Source organism: Oncorhynchus kisutch, linkage group LG21, assembly GCF_002021735.2.
Source record: "Oncorhynchus kisutch isolate 150728-3 linkage group LG21, Okis_V2, whole genome shotgun sequence".
Lineage (NCBI taxonomy): Eukaryota > Metazoa > Chordata > Actinopteri > Salmoniformes > Salmonidae > Oncorhynchus > Oncorhynchus kisutch.
Genome location: NC_034194.2, coordinates 21,138,409 through 21,157,378, shown reverse-complemented (window position 1 = coordinate 21,157,378; position 18,970 = coordinate 21,138,409). Strand labels below are relative to the sequence as shown.

Here is an 18,970-nt window from a genome sequence, read left to right as displayed (position 1 = left end):
ATTTGTTGAGATGTCGTGTCCAAGAAACTATCATTTCAGTCTCGGTGGTGATACTTCTTCACATGTCCAGACCACACATAACATTTTTATGTTAGTGCCAAAGACAAGCTGACGTTCAGTCGTCAAGTTCTTTGAATGATCTGAAACCCTTGACTCTATGTACTTTAACGTGTTGTAACGGATGCACTTTAGATGAATCCTAATCGATGAATTCATGGCAAACTAGCTCAAGGTTGATCAACGCTCCTACAAGTCACTCCTCACTGGTTAGTTAGCTAGGTTCTGTCAGATTGAAATATCATTAGTCAATCATGTAATCCCAGTTACACCATCACTACTGGGACTGCTTGTAACAGAGGGTGTTTTAATTAACATACAAGGTTAACTGTGTTCTCCTAAACTCCACACTGCTCCGAAACGCACAGACACAAAATGGTTGAGTGATTTCCCTCGGTGTACCAGAGCCCCTAATGTAGAGCTGGGTGACAATAAACCGACAATGATCGATCCCGATCATTTATCGAGGACAATTTACTGATATCGATAATAACGAAAAGTAACCTTTACTAGAATGTGAAGTTTGAAATGGGCCAATAGTAGTAGTAGTAGTAGTAGTAGTAGTAGTAGTAGTAGTAGTAGTAGTTTTAAGAGTGGTATAAAAAAGTAAATGATGCACATTAATGTTATAAACGTATCGTTCAATTGATTGTTATCATGATTATTCAGTCAATTTATTTTTGTCCTTGTCATCCAGGTCTGTCATGATGTATTATGAGTGTCCATTAACAGGTCCATGTGAACGGCTCTTGTGGAACCAGTAAATTATGGGAACCCCCCCCCCCACCCCCACCCATATGATGTGTTAAGCCCCATTGGCGAAGAGGGCATACGTTAAGTTAACATCATTCAATCTCATGGTGGCCATATGTTGTTTTTGTTTTCCTGACATTTAATGGATGCCGGTTAGTAAGCGTAGGTGGGCACTGTGAAGGAGTCATATGTATTAGTGGTTTCCCTCCTGCTGATTCAATGTGTGCCTCATACTGGAGCCTCTAGCAAGTACAGGACATTCACAAGTCTAACGAACCCTCACACTGACTCCTCCACTCAATGCTACTGGCCTCTGAGCAAGGTGTTACGTGGGAAGGACATATTGCTTATAATTTCGATCTATGTGCAGTATAATAACATTTATTTATTTACATTTAATAACATTAGGGTCATTCTCATGAAACCATTAAAAACCATGGCAGTAATGATTTTAAATAAAAAAACATGTCATTTAGTAATGTAACAAAATATTATAATAAAGATTATAGTGTTCTCTACCTTGCACAAACAGTCATTTCAATTCAGGAATGAATTATTTTTGTATTTTATTGCATTTTCTGCTGAAATTCTATTTACCGCAACGCATCCAGCTCAGTCTGAAGTTGGAAGTTTACATACACCTTAGCCAAATACATTTAAACTCAGTTTTTCACCATTCCTGACATTTAATCCTAGTAAAAAGTCCATGTCTTAGGTCAGTTAGGATCACCACTTTATTTTAAGAATGTGAAATATCAGAATAATAGTAGAGAGAATGATTTATTTCAGCTTTTATTTATTTCATCACATTGCCAATAGGTCAGATGTTTATATACACTCAATTAGTATTTGGTAGCATTGCCTTTAAATGGTTTCACTTGGGTCAAACGTTTCGGGTAGCCTTCCACAAGCTTCCCACAATAAGTTGGGTGAATTTTGGCCCATTCCTCCTGACAGAGCTGGTGTAACTGAGTCAGGTTTGTAGGCCTTCTTGCTCACACACGCTTTTTCAGTTCTGCTCACACATTTTCTCTGGGACTGAGGTCAGGGCTTTGTGATGACCACTCCAACACCTTGACTTTGTGGTCCTTAAGCCATTTTGCCACAACTGTGGAAGTATGTAAAGTAGATGTCCTAACCGACTTGCCAAAACTATAGTTTGTTAACAAGAAATGTGTGGAGTGGTTGAAAACCATTGTTAATGACTCCAACCTAAGTGGATGTAAACATCCAACTTCAACTGTATGTTATTTTGTCATTTAAACGGAGGCAAATGAAAATATTCAGAAAAAAATGTTTTCAAATGACAGAAAAAATATTAACTGAATATACATGTATAATAATGATGAAAATAGTGGAAAAATTAAGTGTCCATGACTGATGTTCTCATCCTCTGCAACATTATTGAAGGACTGTCTACACACACAGAGAATTTTAAATAAAGTATGAATTTGAATGAAGCAACACATCTGCCAGTAACTTCAACATGGCTACCAGGTAAGCAGATCTCTTTATATTTCTCCAGATAAAAGTTAAACATTCTCTCGTCAGACTGCGTACATGACAGTATTGACTATCATATATCGATTGTTTTTCACATTTATAAAATGTTAGATTTAAACATTTCTATGAAAATATACTTAATTAATGTCTATGTACATTGAGTAAAAATTTGCTTAGTGATCATGTCTTCTCTATTGTTAGCAAAACATGCTAAGGTTCCTCATCCTCCGAAAGACCATTCTGACTTACCGCTGCAATGTAAGGCCGGTTGCGGTAGAGAGAACTTCTGTTTCGGTAATGAGAAATTAATCATAGACTATATTTTTAAATATACATAATGAACAATTTATTTAAATATTATTTACTAACTGTTGATATTTTGATTTATGTCCTGTTTAATTGCAGACAGTCAGCAAGTGACAAAAAGAAAGCTTTAGCAAAGGCTGACAAAATTCAGAGAAAAAGTTGACACCAACCCAGAACTGCTGGAAGAGTACAGAAGGAAGGAGAGAGAGAGGTTAGGGGTTGGAGAGGACACAGCAAGAGTAATTAGCATATATATATATATATATATATATATATATATATATATATATATATATATATATATATGCTAATGATATATATGCTTTAAAAAAAATTGATGCCCAAGCAGCAGTGAGGTCTCTTCGATACTGCACGGTACTGTCTTTCCAAGCTAGTCGGAAGACTTCCAGTTTGGTGTAGCGCCATTTCCGTTCCAATTTTCTGGAAGCTTGCTTCAGGGCTCGGGCATTCTCTGTATACCAGGGAGCTAGTTTCTTGTAGTGACGATGTAGTGATGATGACATGTTGTAACGACGTTCTTCGTTTGTCGAAAGAGAGGACCGAAATGCAGCGTGGTGGTTACTCATGTCTTTAATGAAATAAACGACGATACATGAAATAACTTATAAATACAAAAACAACAAACGGAACGTGAAACTTATTACAGCCTATCTGGTGAACACTACACAGAGACAGGAACAATCACCCACGAAAGACAAAGCGAAACTCAGGCTACCTAAATACGGTTCCCAATCAGAGACAACGTGAATCACCTGACTCCTGATTGAGAACCGCCTCAGGCAGCCAAGCCTATACAACACCCCTAATCAGCCGCGATCCCAAATACTACAAACCCCAATACGAAATACAATAACATAAACCCCTGTCACACCCTGGCCTGACCAAAATATATAACGAAAACACAAAACACTATGACCAAGGCGTGACACATGTGCTGTTCTGATGTTTTTGTTTGTGTTGTTTTTATGTGTTCCCTGTTTTTAGTCTGTGTATGTTATGTACTTTTGAAGCACTGCAAAATTAAATTGATTGAACTTGAACCTATGATTGTGCCAATATTATCTCATTTATTTTCTACATTACATTTTATAATGTTTTTAACCATACCTCAGTCTTTGTATTCCAAAATCATTGACCTAATTTCAGAAACCTATGTGTCATTACCACAACAGGTGTTCATTTAATGTTAATTTGATGAATGGGAAAAAGAGTAATTTTCTTTTAAATGCATGTGCAGAATCGATACGTTCCGTTCTTTCAGGCTTGCCACATCATTTTGAAAATATGTCAGATTTCAATTAAATATCTAAAATATTAGGTTGTAGATTGCAGAAGGTGTTGCGGTAATGAGAGAAATCAGTCAAAATCAAATTTTAAAAAATATAAAAAAATATAGGGTTTCAAGTGCACATGAGCGTTAATAATAAAAATAAAAAACATTTGAAAATGTATTAGCTTTCCTAATGGTCTTCACGTTTTCAGACCGTTGCGGTAATGAGATTTTAAGGATTTGATTTGGAAAATATGTTCAAAAAGGTGTTAAATTGTCAGTAAATGTTTTTAAATTAATGCTCACAAACACTACAGACCTTATTAATGCCGAAAAGGAAATTTTAAAGTCTTTTTAAAGATTTCATGTTTGAAATCTTTGAAACCAAGATTTCGTGAGAATCATCCATTAAGAACACCTTCCTAATATTGAGTTGCACTCCCCCTCAGATCAGCCTCAGTTCGTCGGGGCATGGACTCTACAAGGTGTTGAAAGCGTTCCACAGGAATGCTTGCACATGTTGACTCCAATGCTTCCCACAGTTGCATTAAGTTGCTGGATATCCTTTGGGTGGTGGACCATTCTTGATACACACAAGAAACTGAGAGTGAAAAACCCAGCAGCGTTGCAGTGCTTGACACAAACCTGTGCGCCTGACACCTACTACCATACCCTGTTAAAAGGCACTTAAATATTTTGTTTTGCCCTCTGAACGGCACATGTACAAAATCCATGTCTCAATTGTCTCAAGGCATAAAAACCCTTCTTTAACCATTTATCTACACTCATTGAAATGGAAATAACAAGTGCCATCAATAAGAGCTTCCACCTGGATTGACCTGGTCAGTCTATGTCATGAAGAGAAGGTGTTCTTGATGTTTTGTGCGCTCAGTGTAAGTGACTCTAGTCAGCTAGGGTTTAGTTCAGTTGGTGGTTGCACATAGTCCCACACATTCATGAATCCCTCATAGGCTATTCATCCATCAATGTGATATCAATAAAATTAAGTCACATTGTTTCACTGTATGTTAAATTGCCCTGTATATACTGTACAGTTGAAGTCGGAAGTTTACATACACCTTAGCCAAATACATTTAAACTCAGTTTTTCACAATTCCTGTCACGTTCTGACCTTTATTTCCTGTGTTGGGTGGGCAGTCTATGTTTGATTTTCTATGATTTGGGGTTTTCTATGTTTCGGCCTAGTATGGTTCTCAATCAGAGGCAGGTGTCATTAGTTGTCTCTGATTGAGAATCATACTTAGGTAGCCTGGGTTTCACTGTGTGTTTGTGGGTGATTGTTCCTGTCTTTGTGTTTTGCACCAGATAGGGCTGTTTAGGGTTTCACACGTTTCTTGTTTTGTTGTATCAGTTGTTCATGAGTAAGTTTACATATTAAAAGAACCATGGACACTTACCACGCCGCATATTGGTCCTCTGATCCTTTTCGCCTCTCCTCTTCGGAAGAAGAGGAGGAAATCCCTTACAATTCCTGACATTTAATCCTAGTAAAAATTCCCTGTTTTAGATCAATTAAGATCACCACTTTAATTTAAGAATGTGAAATGTCAGAATAATAGTAGAGTGATTTATTTCAGCTTTTATTTATTCCATCACATTCACAGTGGGTCAGAAGTTTACATACAATCAATTAGTATTTGGTAGCATTGCCTTTAAATGGTTTAACTTGGGTCAAACGTTTTGGGTAGCCTTCCACAAGCTTCCCACAATAAGTTGGGTGAATTTTGGCCCATTCCTCCTGACAGAGCTGGTGTAACTGAGTCAGGTTTGTAGGCCTCCTAGCTTGCACACGCTTCTTCTATACGATTGAGGTCAGGGCTTTGTGAAGGCCACTCCAATACCTTGACTTTGTTGTCCTTAAGCCATTTTGCCACAACTTTGGAAGTATGCTTGGGGTCATTGTCCATTTGGAAGACCCATTTGAGACCAAGCTTTAACCTACTGACTGATGTCTTGAGATGTAGCTTCAATATATCCACATAATTTTGCTGCCTCATGATGCCATCTATTTTGTGAAGTGCACCAGTCCCTCCTGCAGCAAAGCACCCCCACATCATGATGCTGCCACCCCCGTGCTTCACGGTTGAGATGGTGTTCTTCGGCTTGCAAGTCTCCCCCTTTTTCCTTCAAACGTAACGATGGTCATTACGGCCAACAGTTCTGTTTTTGTTTCATCAGACCAGTACCATGGTGTTTATACTTGCGTACTATTATTTGTACAGATTTATGTGGTAACTTCTGGCGTTTGGAAATTGCTACCAAGGATGAACCAGACATGTGGAGGTCTACAATTTTTTTCTGAAGTCTTGGCTGATATATTTAGATTTTTCCATGATGTCAAGGGAAGAGGCACCGAGTTGAAGGTAGGCATTGAAATACATCCACAGGTACACATCCAATTGACTCAAATTATGTCAATTGGCCTATCAGAAGCTTCTAAAATGACATCATTTTCTGTAATTTTCCAAGCTGTTTAAAGGCACAGTCATGTGTATGTAGACTTCTGACCCACTGGAATTGTGATGCAGTGAAATATAAGTGAAATAATGGGTAAATAATTGTTGGAAAAATTACTTGTTTCATGAACAAAGTAGATGTCCTAATCGACTTGCCAAAACTATAGTTTGTTAACAAGGCATTTGTGGAGTGGTTGAAAAATGAGTTTTAATGATTCCAACCTAAGTGTATGTAAACTTCCAACTTCAACTGTATGAAATAGTTGTAATCATGAAACCCATTTAAACGTGTATGATGTGATAATATACAGTACCAGTCAAAAGTTTGGACACATACTCATTCAAGTGTGTTCTTTATTTTAACTTTTTTTCTCCATTGTAGAATAATAGTGAAGACATAACTATGAAATAACACATATGGGATCATGTAAGTAACCAAAAAGTGTTTAAAAAATCTAAATATATTTTAGATTTTAGATTCTTCAAAGTAGCCACCCTTTGCCCTTTGCACACTCTTGGCATTCTCTCAACCTGGAATGCTTTTCCAACTGTCGGGAAAGAGTTTTGCCTTCACTCTGCGGTCCAACTCATCCCAAATCATCTCTTGGGTTTAGGTCAGGAGATTGTGGCCAGGTCATCTGATGCAGCACTCCATCACTCTCCTTCTTGGTCAAATAGTCCTTACACAGCCTGGAGGTGGATTTGGTCATTGTCCTGTTGATTTTCTTTATACTGTTGTCAGTATAAAAACAGATGGGATGGCATTTCGCTGCAGAATGCTGTGGTAGTCATGCTGGTTAAGTGTGCCTTGAATTCTAAATAAATCACAGAGAGTGTCACCAGCAATGCATCCCCACACCATCGCACCTCCTCCTCCATGCTTCACGGTGCGAATCACATATGTGAAGATCATCCGTAACAGTTGATGTTGAGATATGCCTGTTACTTGCACTCTGTGAAGCATTTGTTTGGGCTACAATCTGAGGTGCAGTTAACTCTAATAAACGTATCGTCTGTAGCAGAGAACTCTGTGTCTTCCTTTCCTGTGACGGTCCTCATGAGAGCCAGTTTCATTATAGCGCTTGATGGTTTTTGCAACTGGACTTTCAAAGTTCTTGAAATGTTCCATATTGACTGACCTTCAGGTCTTAAAGTAATGATGGGCAGTCGTCTCTCTTTCTCTTTGAGCTGTTCTTGACATAATATGGACTTGGTCTTTTACCAAATAGGGCTATCTTTTGTATACCACCCCTATCTTGTCACAACACGACTGATTGGCTCAAACACATTAAGAAGTAAAGAAATTCCACAAATGAACTTTTAACAAGGCACACTTATTAATTGAAATACATTCCAGGTGACTACCTCACGATGCTGGTTGATAGACTGCCATGATTGTGCAAAACTATCATCAAGGCAAAGGGTGTCTACTTTGAAGAATCACAAATATAAAATATATTTTGATTTAACACTTTTTTGGTTGCTAAATGATTCCATATGTGTTATTTCATAGTTTTGATTTCTTCACTATTGTTCTACAATGTAGAAAATAGTTCAAATAAAGAAAAACCTTTGAATGAGTACTGTTGGTGTGTCCAAATGTTTAACTGGTACTGTATGTGTATGTGATCGTTTAAACATAAGGTGATGCCATAGAAAAATGTCCCATCCTGAATGGACAATACAGTTTTATTCGATTTTATTTGTCTGGCAAAAGGAGGTAGGGATTTTGTTATTCTGATCTGGGGGAAAGAACAACATTGCCATGCTGGTCTTTGGAGATATACTGTAGGCCTACACAGATGTGAGCATGTTTAATAAGGCCAGTCAATCATGAGGAAGCTGAACCATCCCTCCCCACATATGGCACCATGTCATTTAAATCATTTTGGATAGAAAGCTTCAGTAAACGCAAAATAAATCAAAACACAGTATAAAGTCCATTCCCCTCAGGTAGCACTGCTACTGCTACCGGCTGCCACTTCAAAAAGAGCAGCAATCCCCAAATGGGCAATCTCCACTCACTGAGGAAACGTTTGTGAGGCTTCCAAGCGGTTGCACTGGGCACATGTCACACATGTAGAGCATCAGCCTGCAGTGACTGTGTGCAGTCCAGAACAGATCTTTCAGTCCATGATGACCTTTCCAGTTTTAGAGATGTACTGCACCCAGTCATCAAACCGTTTTAATTGTATTCTGCTCAGGGTTGATTAAAAATGTACCTTGAGAAAATGAACCCATCTCAAGCGGGTTTAAAATCCTCCTGAATAAGTAGCCATAGCTGCTTAATATTATGAACACGAAACTTGTAGTCTTTGCATCGGAATTTATGTTCCCTGCCTCATGTTTGAGGTGTTATTTTTAATGTAATGTTTTTCTATATGAATGCCTCAAGTAGTATGGCAGTGACATAAGGTAGGGGACGTGTTCAAAGAGGGCCAGGGTCTCCCACAAACAAGCAGACAACAACAGTTGAGTTGCCAGTCAACCATAGTCTGTGGCCAGTCATGCTCATGAATGGATGTAACGTACACAAACACCTGATGTCAACTGTGTGCATCCAAGATGTCTCCTCATATGACGAGGATGATAAGCATGAATACTGTATATGGTGTGTATTTACAGAATATTTCATCCTCTCATCACTAGGGCTGTGGCGGTCACAACATTTTGTCAGCTGGTGATTGTCAAGCAAATAACTGTCGGTCTCACAGTAATTGACCTTTAATTAAGATAAACACATTTAGCATCTCTTAGCTTCCACACATTTTAAAAAGTCAAATACATCCATGTAATATAGCCCACACCTTCACAATACATCCATTATTTAATTTAGACAGGTCGAAAGAAACATGGTATGAAGAAATTGTAGTGTATTTCAGAAGAAAATAATAGCATACTCTGAGTTGTCCTTATGTTAGTGTAACGGATGTGAAATGGCTAGCTAGTTAGCGGTGGTGCACGCTAATAGCATTTCAATCGGTGACGTCACTTGCTCTGAGACCTTGAAGTAGTGTTTCCCCTTGCTCTACAAGGGTAGTGGCATTTGTGGAGCGATGGTTAACGATGCTTCGAGGGTGACTGTTGATGTGTGCAGAGGGTCCCTGGTTCGAGCCCGGGTATGGGCGAGGGGACGGACTAAAGTTATACTGTTTCATTAGGTCCTTATGTTAGGTCCTGATATCTCTAAGCCAAATGGCTGTGGGCTACACTAGTTAATTTAGCAGACAAGATTTGCTTATAATTCCGTGGCATTATTGGCCTAGCGTCGTCCGGGTTAGGGAGGGCTTGGTCGGTAGGGATGTCCTTGTCTCATCGCGCACCAGCGACTCCTGTGGCGGGCCGGGCGCAGTGCGCGCTAGCCAAGGTTGCCAGGTGAACGGTGTTTCCTCCGGCACACACAGATAGTAGCTACTACAACAATTACCACGAAATTGGGGAGAAAAAGGGGTAAAAAAATAATGAAAAATAAAAATAAATAAAAATATTTATTACTTGAAACTCAAGCGCTTCTAGACAGAGTTGCAAAGAAAAAGCCATATCTCAGACTGGCCAACAAAAATAAAAGATTAAGATGGGCAAAAGAACACTGGACAGAGATATGGCTTTTTCTTTGCAACTCTGCCTAGAAGGCCAGCATCCCGGAGACGCCTCTTAACTATTGACTTTGAGACTGGTGGTTTGCGGGTACTATTTAATGAAGCTGCCAGTTGAGGACTTGTGAGGTGTCTGTTCCTCAAACTAGACACTTGTCTTCTTGCTTAGTTGTGCACCGGGGCCTCCCACTCCTCTTTCTATTCTGGTTAGGGCCAGTTTGCGCTGTTCTGTGAAGGGAGTAGTACACAGCGTTGTACGAGATCTTCAGTTTCTTGGCAATTTCTCACATGGAATTTTTATGGTAAAAATGATCTTCCCCAAACTTGAAAGTTACTCGCTGCTTATTTATGCCAGTTAGGCTCTACACCCCTTGTAAAGGGGATTAATGATTCATGATTAATATGCTTAACTTTAAGAAGCTATATAGGCCTATATGCTAGACTACATGAGGTGCGTGACTATGATTAGAAAAAGCCGCAAAAAAAGGCATTATTTCTTATGCTGGTCATCATTCACAAGTGATAATATATAATTCACAAATGATAGGCTAATATTGTCACCCATCAAACTATTCTTGAGTTAATCTTGTCTTTACATGTACTAAATAATATATGTGTGGCATTTGACGCTTTTCCCCGTGGTTTATTTTCATGTTGTAAAGTTAAGTAATATTAGGAAGGTTGATAAATAAATATAGTAGGCCTAGCCTATAAAAAGCTGATGGGATCCTCGTCTTTTTATTAGTGGCCATCATTTTGTTTTCTCCCGCAATTGCATAGCTTATAGAAATGTTGCGCAACATGAGCTCATGGGCTCTCATGAAGTGTTTGATTAGATTTTCGAATACATTTGCATTGATGTCAGAGTGATTAGAGGGACAATAGAGTGCTGAGTACCATGCAGTTAGGACGTTTGGTAGGCTACTAATGACCAGAAGCAGCATCAGAGCTTGGAGAAGTCTAATTACCCTAACTAAACGGTAATGTGGAATTTGACTGCCTTCATGACTCGTGACCACCGATGTGGCAGTAATACAGTCACAGTCAACAGCTCTACTCATCACACCCCACTGCCTCAGGTGTTTACAAACAGTCCAGCCATGCTGTCTGACATCAATGCTCCTGCTACTGTGTGTTGTGGGAGCCCAGCTTTATGCTACTGTTCCAACTGCTCTCTGTCTTCAGTAAAACCCCTCTGCCACACTTATGCACAGATATTTGCCAATAACCCCACAACAAAGGCATACATACACACACGACCCAGAGGACTCAGATACATACACACACACATATACTGTAGACTCCCTGCCTCTGCCTCTGCTGTGCCTCCGTATGGCCACAGGGATAACACTGTAATAACCACTGTCTCCATAGAGTCCTACTGCTGCTCTGTCTGTCTATCTGTCTAATTGATCCTGCTGGTCATTCTGTGTTGTGAACACTGTGCTATTTCTCAGATGGCCCATACAACCACTGACACAGCCAGTGACACATACAGTGACCAGGTACTGACACAGCCACTGACACAAACAGTGACACAGGTACTGACACAGCTAGTGACACAGGTACTGACACAGCCAGTGACACAGACAGTGACCAGGTACTAACACAGACACAGACACAAACAGTGACACAGGTACTGACACAGCCAGTGACACAAACAGTGACACTGGTACTAACACAGCCAGTGACACAAACAATGACACAGGTACTAACACAGCCACTGACACAGGCAGTGACACGGGTACTAACACAGCCACTGACACAGACAGTGACACAGGTACTAACACAGCCACTGTGACTGAGAAAGACTGATGTTAACAGAGATCTAAAACACGTCTCCCCCCTCTCTCCCGCTCTCACTCTCTCTCAGATAACAGCCTTTGATGAGCTGCAGGCAGACTTTAAGGTCCCCATCGATCAGGGCAATCCACTCCATGCGGTATGTATGTTTCTCTGCTGTGGTAGTACACTCACATGTTACTCATGTACTACTGTCAGACATGCTCTCAGTTCAGCGTGGCGAATGTTTGTGGAATATGTGAGCATGTGACAAGTGTTGTGAATTAGTGTATGATGTGTCATGAGTGTATTTTCGGGAATATGTGTGTGTGTGCAGCGTGTCTATTGTGCGTTAGTGTGAGTTTGGGTGTGTGTGATGATTGTTTTGGGGAATTATGTGGTGCGTGTGTTTGCATCTGTGTGTGTCTGCATGCGTACGTGTGTGTGTCTGCGCATGTGTGCAGCTGTGTTGTGTGTGTGAGCGTGTGTGTGTGTGTGCGTGTGCGTGTGTGTGTGAGCGTGTATGGGCTTGGCAGAGATGTGTGATCTGCAGCTCTGCATTAATAATACAGGAAGCAGTTGTTTGCATGCTGTTCTCTTCCTCCTTACCTCCTCCTCCGGACTGGGACTGACTGACTGGTAGATACCTCACATAACAGGTTTAAAGGCCGCAACTCCCTGGCTGCATCTGAAATGGCACTCTATTCCCTCTATAGTCTACTACTTTTGACCAGGGCCCACATAGGGCTACCAGGGCCCACATAGGGCTACCAGGGCCCACATAGGGCAACCAGGGCCCACATAGGGCAACCAGGGCCCACATAGGGCAACCAGGGCCCACATAGAGTTACCATGGCCCACATTGGGCTAACAGGGCCCACATAGGGCTCCCAGGTCCCACATAGGGTTACCATGGCCCACATTGGGCTAACAGGGCCCACATAGGGCTCCCAGGTCCCACATAGGGCAACCAGGGCCCACATAGGGCTCCCAGGTACCACATAGGGCAACCAGGGCCAACATAGGGCTCCCAGGTCCCACATAGGGTTACCATGGCCCACATTTGGCTAACAGGGCCCACATAGAGCTCCCAGGGCCCATATAGGGCTAACAGGGCCCACATAGGGCAACCAGGGCCCACATAGGGCTCCCAAGGCCCACATAGGGTTCCCAGGTCCCACATAGGGTTACCATAGCCCATATTGGGCTAACAGGGCCCACATAGGGCTCCCAGGGCCCACATAGGGCTCCCAGGGCCCACATAGGGCTACCATGGCCCACATAGGGCTTCCAGGGCCCACATAGGGCTACCAAGGCCCACATTGGGCTACCAGGGCCCACATCGGGCTGTCAGGGCCCACATAGGGCTCCCAGGGCCCACATAAGGCTGCCAGGGCCCACATAGGGCTATGGTCGAAAGTGATGCGCTACAGTATGTCATGCCATTTCAGATGCACACTCTGAATCAATTATCGTTCCTCTCCTTTGATTCCCTCTGGGGTTTCTTGGTTTTTAATCTTTCTTACTCCTTTAGTGATTTGAGCAGTTTATCTATGATGTCCCTGTGACAGCATACTGTAGTTTGAAGGTGACTTTGACTTACTGTACTGTCGCAGCACAGCTGTGTGTCCTTTGGGATGACTAGAGAGAAACGTATTCATGGAACAGGATTGCTGAGCAGTTTCAAATGCACATTTATGAATTACTTTTCTTGGAAGTCATTGTCGTAGCTTTGAAAATGATCTCAAATTCCAGCAACACTGTCAGATTTTGCCGCATTTGCATTGCATGTAATTATGAACTGCATCTGGATTCTACACTTGATACAAATCCCTCTGATCTCAGAGAGAGAGACTAACAGTAAGTCAAAACGTGTCGTTATCACTGTGCAACTTAAATACTTTATCACTGTGCAACTTAAATACTTTATCACTGTGCAACTTAAATACTGTACTTTGAAATAGAAAGGTCTTTAGTGAAGTCCACTGCACAACTTGTCTTTCTCCCCATGGCCTCCATCCTATCCACTGTGACATGGATACGACCCTCCCTCTTTCTCTCCTTCCTTCCATCTCTCTCCTTCCCACCCTCTCTCCTTCCCACTCTCCACCTCAACCACATCATGAGTCCTGAGGGGAGTGTTGGAGATTGATGTCTTCCTCCCTGGGCACCACCCTTGCCACCTCTGCTACCTCAGCCTCACACCCAGGCAGCAAGCTAATTAGTGGCTGACTGTCATCATCCCCTCCCCCAGGGGGCACTCTGGGAGTCAGGGCTGACCCTGGAGGAACCGCAGGGAGGATCCACCGGGCTCTCACAACACACACACAGAGAGAGAGAGAGGCAAACACACACACACAGGCAAACACAAACACACAGAGGCAAACACACACACACACACACACACACACACACACACACACACACACACACACACACACACACACACACACACACACACACAGGCAAACACAAACACACAGAGGCAAACACACACACACACACAGAGGAAAACACACACACACAGGCAAACACAAGCACACAGAGGCAAATACACAAACCCCGAACCACAAACACAAACATACAGCTGTGAGTCTCTATGGTTCTGTGGGTACAGGCACAGGTATGAAGGCAAGGCCTCGTATCATTGGGACTAGAATAGGTAGGAGTACCAACACAGTGTACAGTGGACTGAAAAAAGTAGGTTAATTCCTAGAGTGTGTGTGTGTGTGTGTGTGTGTGTGTGTGTGTGTGTGTGTGTGTGTGTGTGTGTGTGTGTGTGTGTGTGTGTGTGTGTGTGTGTGTGTGTGTGTGTGTGTGTGTGTGTGTGTGTGTGTGTGTGTGTGTGTGTGTGTGTGTGTGTGTGTGTGTGTGTGTGTGTTAGTATATACAGTAAGTCCTCTGGGACTTGCAGAATATGGGGACGCACTCTAGGCCCAGATGTATTTCAGCCCTGTCAATGTTGTTTATTTTGAGGAGATCAGTGCCTAGCTACCTATCTCTTCTGAGACTCTCAGACGACACACCAGTGCAGCGCCTGATGCGAAAACATGATGCTTTAACATTCCCCACAGCGCTCACGGCCCTGCTTGTCCTTTGTGATGCTGATTTACATCTGTTGTTTCTCCGACTCAGGACTAACTTTCTATCAGCTTTCAAATCTGACTGATAAATCTGACTGATAAAACAATGAATAAATGAATTCCAGGGAAGAAGTGTTCATAGTTTCATTATCATGCAGAGTGAGGAGTATTTCTCGTGTTATGATTTTATTACCCTAGACTGGTCATGGAATTGCTCATACTACTGTATAAGTTACATTTGAATTCATTCTTTAGTCAAATTCTATGTTAGTGTTTCCACAAATGGTGAATTAGAACCTGGTGGTTTAGATTACAGTAAGACTGGGTCCTGGCTAGAATCAGTGGGTTTCTTCACTTGTTTGGACACAGGAAAACTACAAAAGCTTTACAGGTTAGGTAACCACTGAACCCATGTAATCCACCGGATACTGAACTTGGGTTGTTGGCTCACTGCCTTCACCCTACTCCCTTAGAGAAAAGGGTTCATAAAGGCTTGTTTTGGCGGTGTTAGAAGCACGGAGACCTCAGATCTCATGTCCTCAGTCACAATAGGAAGCGAACTACCTGCACAATACTGACAATACATCAACCTCCCTATTACTGGATCGTCATTTCACCTCTCCTCTCCTGCAGGAAGTGAACCAGTAATTAGCCCATATCCATTCAGTCCTCCGACAAAGCGCTGTGTGTACTTTAGTGTACTCTGTGAAGGTACACTCCAGAGAAGGCCTTCTAACCTGACAAACACTCCTCTTCTTTTCTCCACAGTTCCGTCAGACTTCACCATCTCTCCTCTCCCTTCTCAGCCTCAGTTTACATTTGTGTATCATATTTACAGTGCCGCGGCACACTTGCTTGTCAAGCAAATTCTTGCTGAGTAACATTTCAACGCCAACCCAGTCTAATTGCTTGCTAATGAGAAGTGTTGATACCTCGGCAGTTATCTGCCATCTCCATGGCTGCCACCGGAATACATTAGCATGGCCTCGTTCATATTCCTCCTCGAGATGGAGAGAGGAGAGGAAAACATGTCAGAGGCAAATTCGGGTTCGCCCCAAATAAGGTGCTGCAGTCTCATAATAGAACTAATTCACTGTATCTTCTCATAGATGTTGTGGTTTTCTTATGCTGATGTGCTGCAGTGGGTCGTGAGAGGACAGGGGGAGGGAGCAATATCTGTTTGGAGAACATGAAAGTACTCTGCAGATTGAGTTCATGAATGTATATGAGACTACCCGCAGCTCAATTTCATATCTCCTCAACCCCAACCTCTTTCATACTTCTACCTAATATAATAGCACATTTCTCCACTTTAAAGACAGTGGATTGGACTTAAGTTAAAGTGGAAATTTTAAGTGAATTTAAAAAATCTCAATACACTTTGCACTTTTAAAATTGAATAACAGTATAGTAACAGGAGGTCATTTAAGAAACGTTCCACCGTCTTTACCCAAAACAATTTCAAGCAGGCTGAAGTGTAGATAATGTGTCCTATCGGATTTTGAGATGAGAGATAAAAATGGCAGAGACTAACTGTCTGATGCTCAAATCAAGATGAGCCACCAGACTGCACATTTCCCCGACAGAGCAGGCCCGTAGAACCATTAGAATGGCCTGAGTTCCAACGTACGCTAGGCTGGCTCTTCTACAGTAGAGATACCTCAGATTACATTATTTAGAGTGGGCCTCATGATGAATTATATCCATCAGATGAGGTTATTCTGTAGTGGGGAGATTTTCAAAAATACTAATCAAATATGTATGTTTAGTCTTCATTAATACAGCTTTTAGGGAATAATATTCAACCCCCCCCCCCCTCCCGGTTTGGGAGGCCTTTTCACGAGCACCCCGCAGTGGAAGATAAGCCTGTTTGGACGTCATTCATATACCATTCATCCTCCAGATAGCACATCAACCAAGTCTCTGCTGGAGACTAAAATAGGAAACGTTTCTATGTAATCGCCATATGCCATGCTGCTCACATGCGCCATTCAATAAGTATTGCCCGCCTCCTCGGCTCGTCTGGAATTGTTTTTTTCTAAATATGGCCCTTGATAGACAAGTGCTTTAAGCATTGCTGGGTTGGCTTGACAAAGCCCCAGCACCACACACAGACAGACACAGGAAAATGCAGCGTCTGCTTAGAGCTCAGCAGAGGTGGGGAGGAAGGAACCAGCCTCCTCCATGTCTCACTGTAGGCCTGCACAGTGCAAATCCAGTCTCACAGGCCAGTCAAATCATGCTACCCTGTTGTGTTTCCATATGTATATTTAATGTAGGGATATAACTGTTTCCTGTTTCCTGTTTGGCCTCTTCAGAGAGAGCGACTCCGGAACATTGAGAGAATCTGCTGCCTGCTGAGAAAGGTAAATAGTTACTGAACACTGTCCTATTTAAAACACTTCCTTCATTACTTCATATGATTATGTCATTTAGCCTACATTTTAGAGCCACCAAAGTCTATATCTACACTTTGCACAGGGGTGAGTACAGTGCTGTACTTACTGTATGTCAAAACATTCATATTCCTGTTTAGTCAACCGACATTATGAATGAGAAACATTTCTGGTGAAGATTAAAGCTTGCCCTTGCCTTCATAAAGCTACCTTGTCTTTATAAAAAGACAGTGTGTGTCCAGTGTCTGTGGTCTGTGAACCTGAGGTTACCGTCTGGGAATGAGAGACAAAAGGATTCTTTCAGCTCAGTCTCAGCGTGACATCTGTTTCAGTGGCCTGTGAGGCTTCACCCTACCTCTGCTCTCTCTCTCTCTCTGTGTATGTGTATGTGTGTGTGTGTGTGTGTGTGTGTGTGTGTGTGTGTGTGTGTGTGTGTGTGTGTGTGTGTGTGTGTGTATGTGTGTGTGTGTGTGTGTGTGTGTGTGTGTGTGTGTGTGTGTGTGTGTGTGTGTGTGTGCGTGCGTGTGTGTGCCTTGGGCTGATGAAGTGGAGGCTGTTGTTGTTCTTTATCTCTGTTGTGGACACTGTGCCTGAGGCTCATCTGTCACCCCTGGAGACTACAGTGTGGAGCTACACCAACACTACATCAGAACAGTGGTTGACTCTTATTGTCCTACCCTGCCTGGAATCATAGAGCTCATTTGTGAGAGTTCATCGTTTCTAGAAGCTCTTCAGCACTGAATGGACAATGTTACTGAAGATATGGTTATTGTTTGCTCCTTGTATGTTCCAAATGTATTCCTTCAGCATTTGCCGATCTGAGCCATATTACATAAAATACTATATTGATGTTGTTTTTGATAGATTGTGGTGTTTATTGTTTATATGGGCTTGTTTTTGGCAGCAGGTGCTGTGCGTTGCGATACAGTCTCAGATAAGCACTAGCTGGTGCCTTTATTTCACACGGTTTGGTTTGAGGGTGCGAAACAGCGGTGTTGTCACAGCAGCAGAACCAATCATAGAGTGCTGCTCATCTATCTTTCTCTTTTTATTTTGGTCTGATTCTCTCTCCCCAGTCCCCACACATCTCAGTACTGAAGTTGACTCACAGCAGCAAGGCTCTGGGACCTGCATCACCGCTTCATCCTGATCCTAAAATACACAGGAGGACCGTTTCCTCTCTCCTCTTTCATTGGAGGGAGATGAGCTAGAGAGAAGGAGAGAGTAAGAGTTATGAGAGAAGGATATAGAGATGAAGAGAGGGGGGGTAGAAAGAGAAAGGGAGAGAGGGAGATGAGGGAGAGCTGCTGCGCTCCGGTGATTCAACACCATCAGAGAGCCTGTATGGTGTTGAGTCATGGAGGATTCCACTCCCTCCCACAGCTCTTGGCTGGACCCATGCCATGCCACCATGTCTGACTGTACAGACGGCCTCCAGTCCTTCAGGCAGCGCTACCACAGACTGAACAGACAGCCTCCAGTCCTTCAGGCTGCGCTACCACAGACTGAACAGACAGCCTCCGGTCCTTCAGGCTGCGCTACCACAGACTGAACAGACAGCCTCCAGTCCTTCAGAAAGTGATAGGTAGTGCCATTACTAGTCATAGAAACATATATCCTCTTTGTGTGTGTCTGCATGTTGAAGTTTGTGCTATTAATGGAGCAAGGTTGTACTGTATGTTGCAAACAGATATGATGATGAAATATTAATGTAAATCTATGACAC

At 42.2% G+C, this 18,970-nt stretch overlaps 1 protein-coding gene across 1 annotated transcript in view; it reads left to right on the top strand.

Moving 5' to 3' along the window:
- LOC109866217 (protein cornichon homolog 3-like) overlaps positions 1-18,970 on the top strand; it is a 41,646-nt gene that overhangs the window by 2,271 nt on the left and 20,405 nt on the right. Inside the window, exons 2-3 of the mRNA XM_020454769.2 lie at positions 11,857-11,925; positions 17,167-17,214. Coding sequence (XP_020310358.2) covers positions 11,857-11,925; positions 17,167-17,214 — 117 coding nt within the window. The remainder of the gene's footprint in view (positions 1-11,856; positions 11,926-17,166; positions 17,215-18,970) is intronic.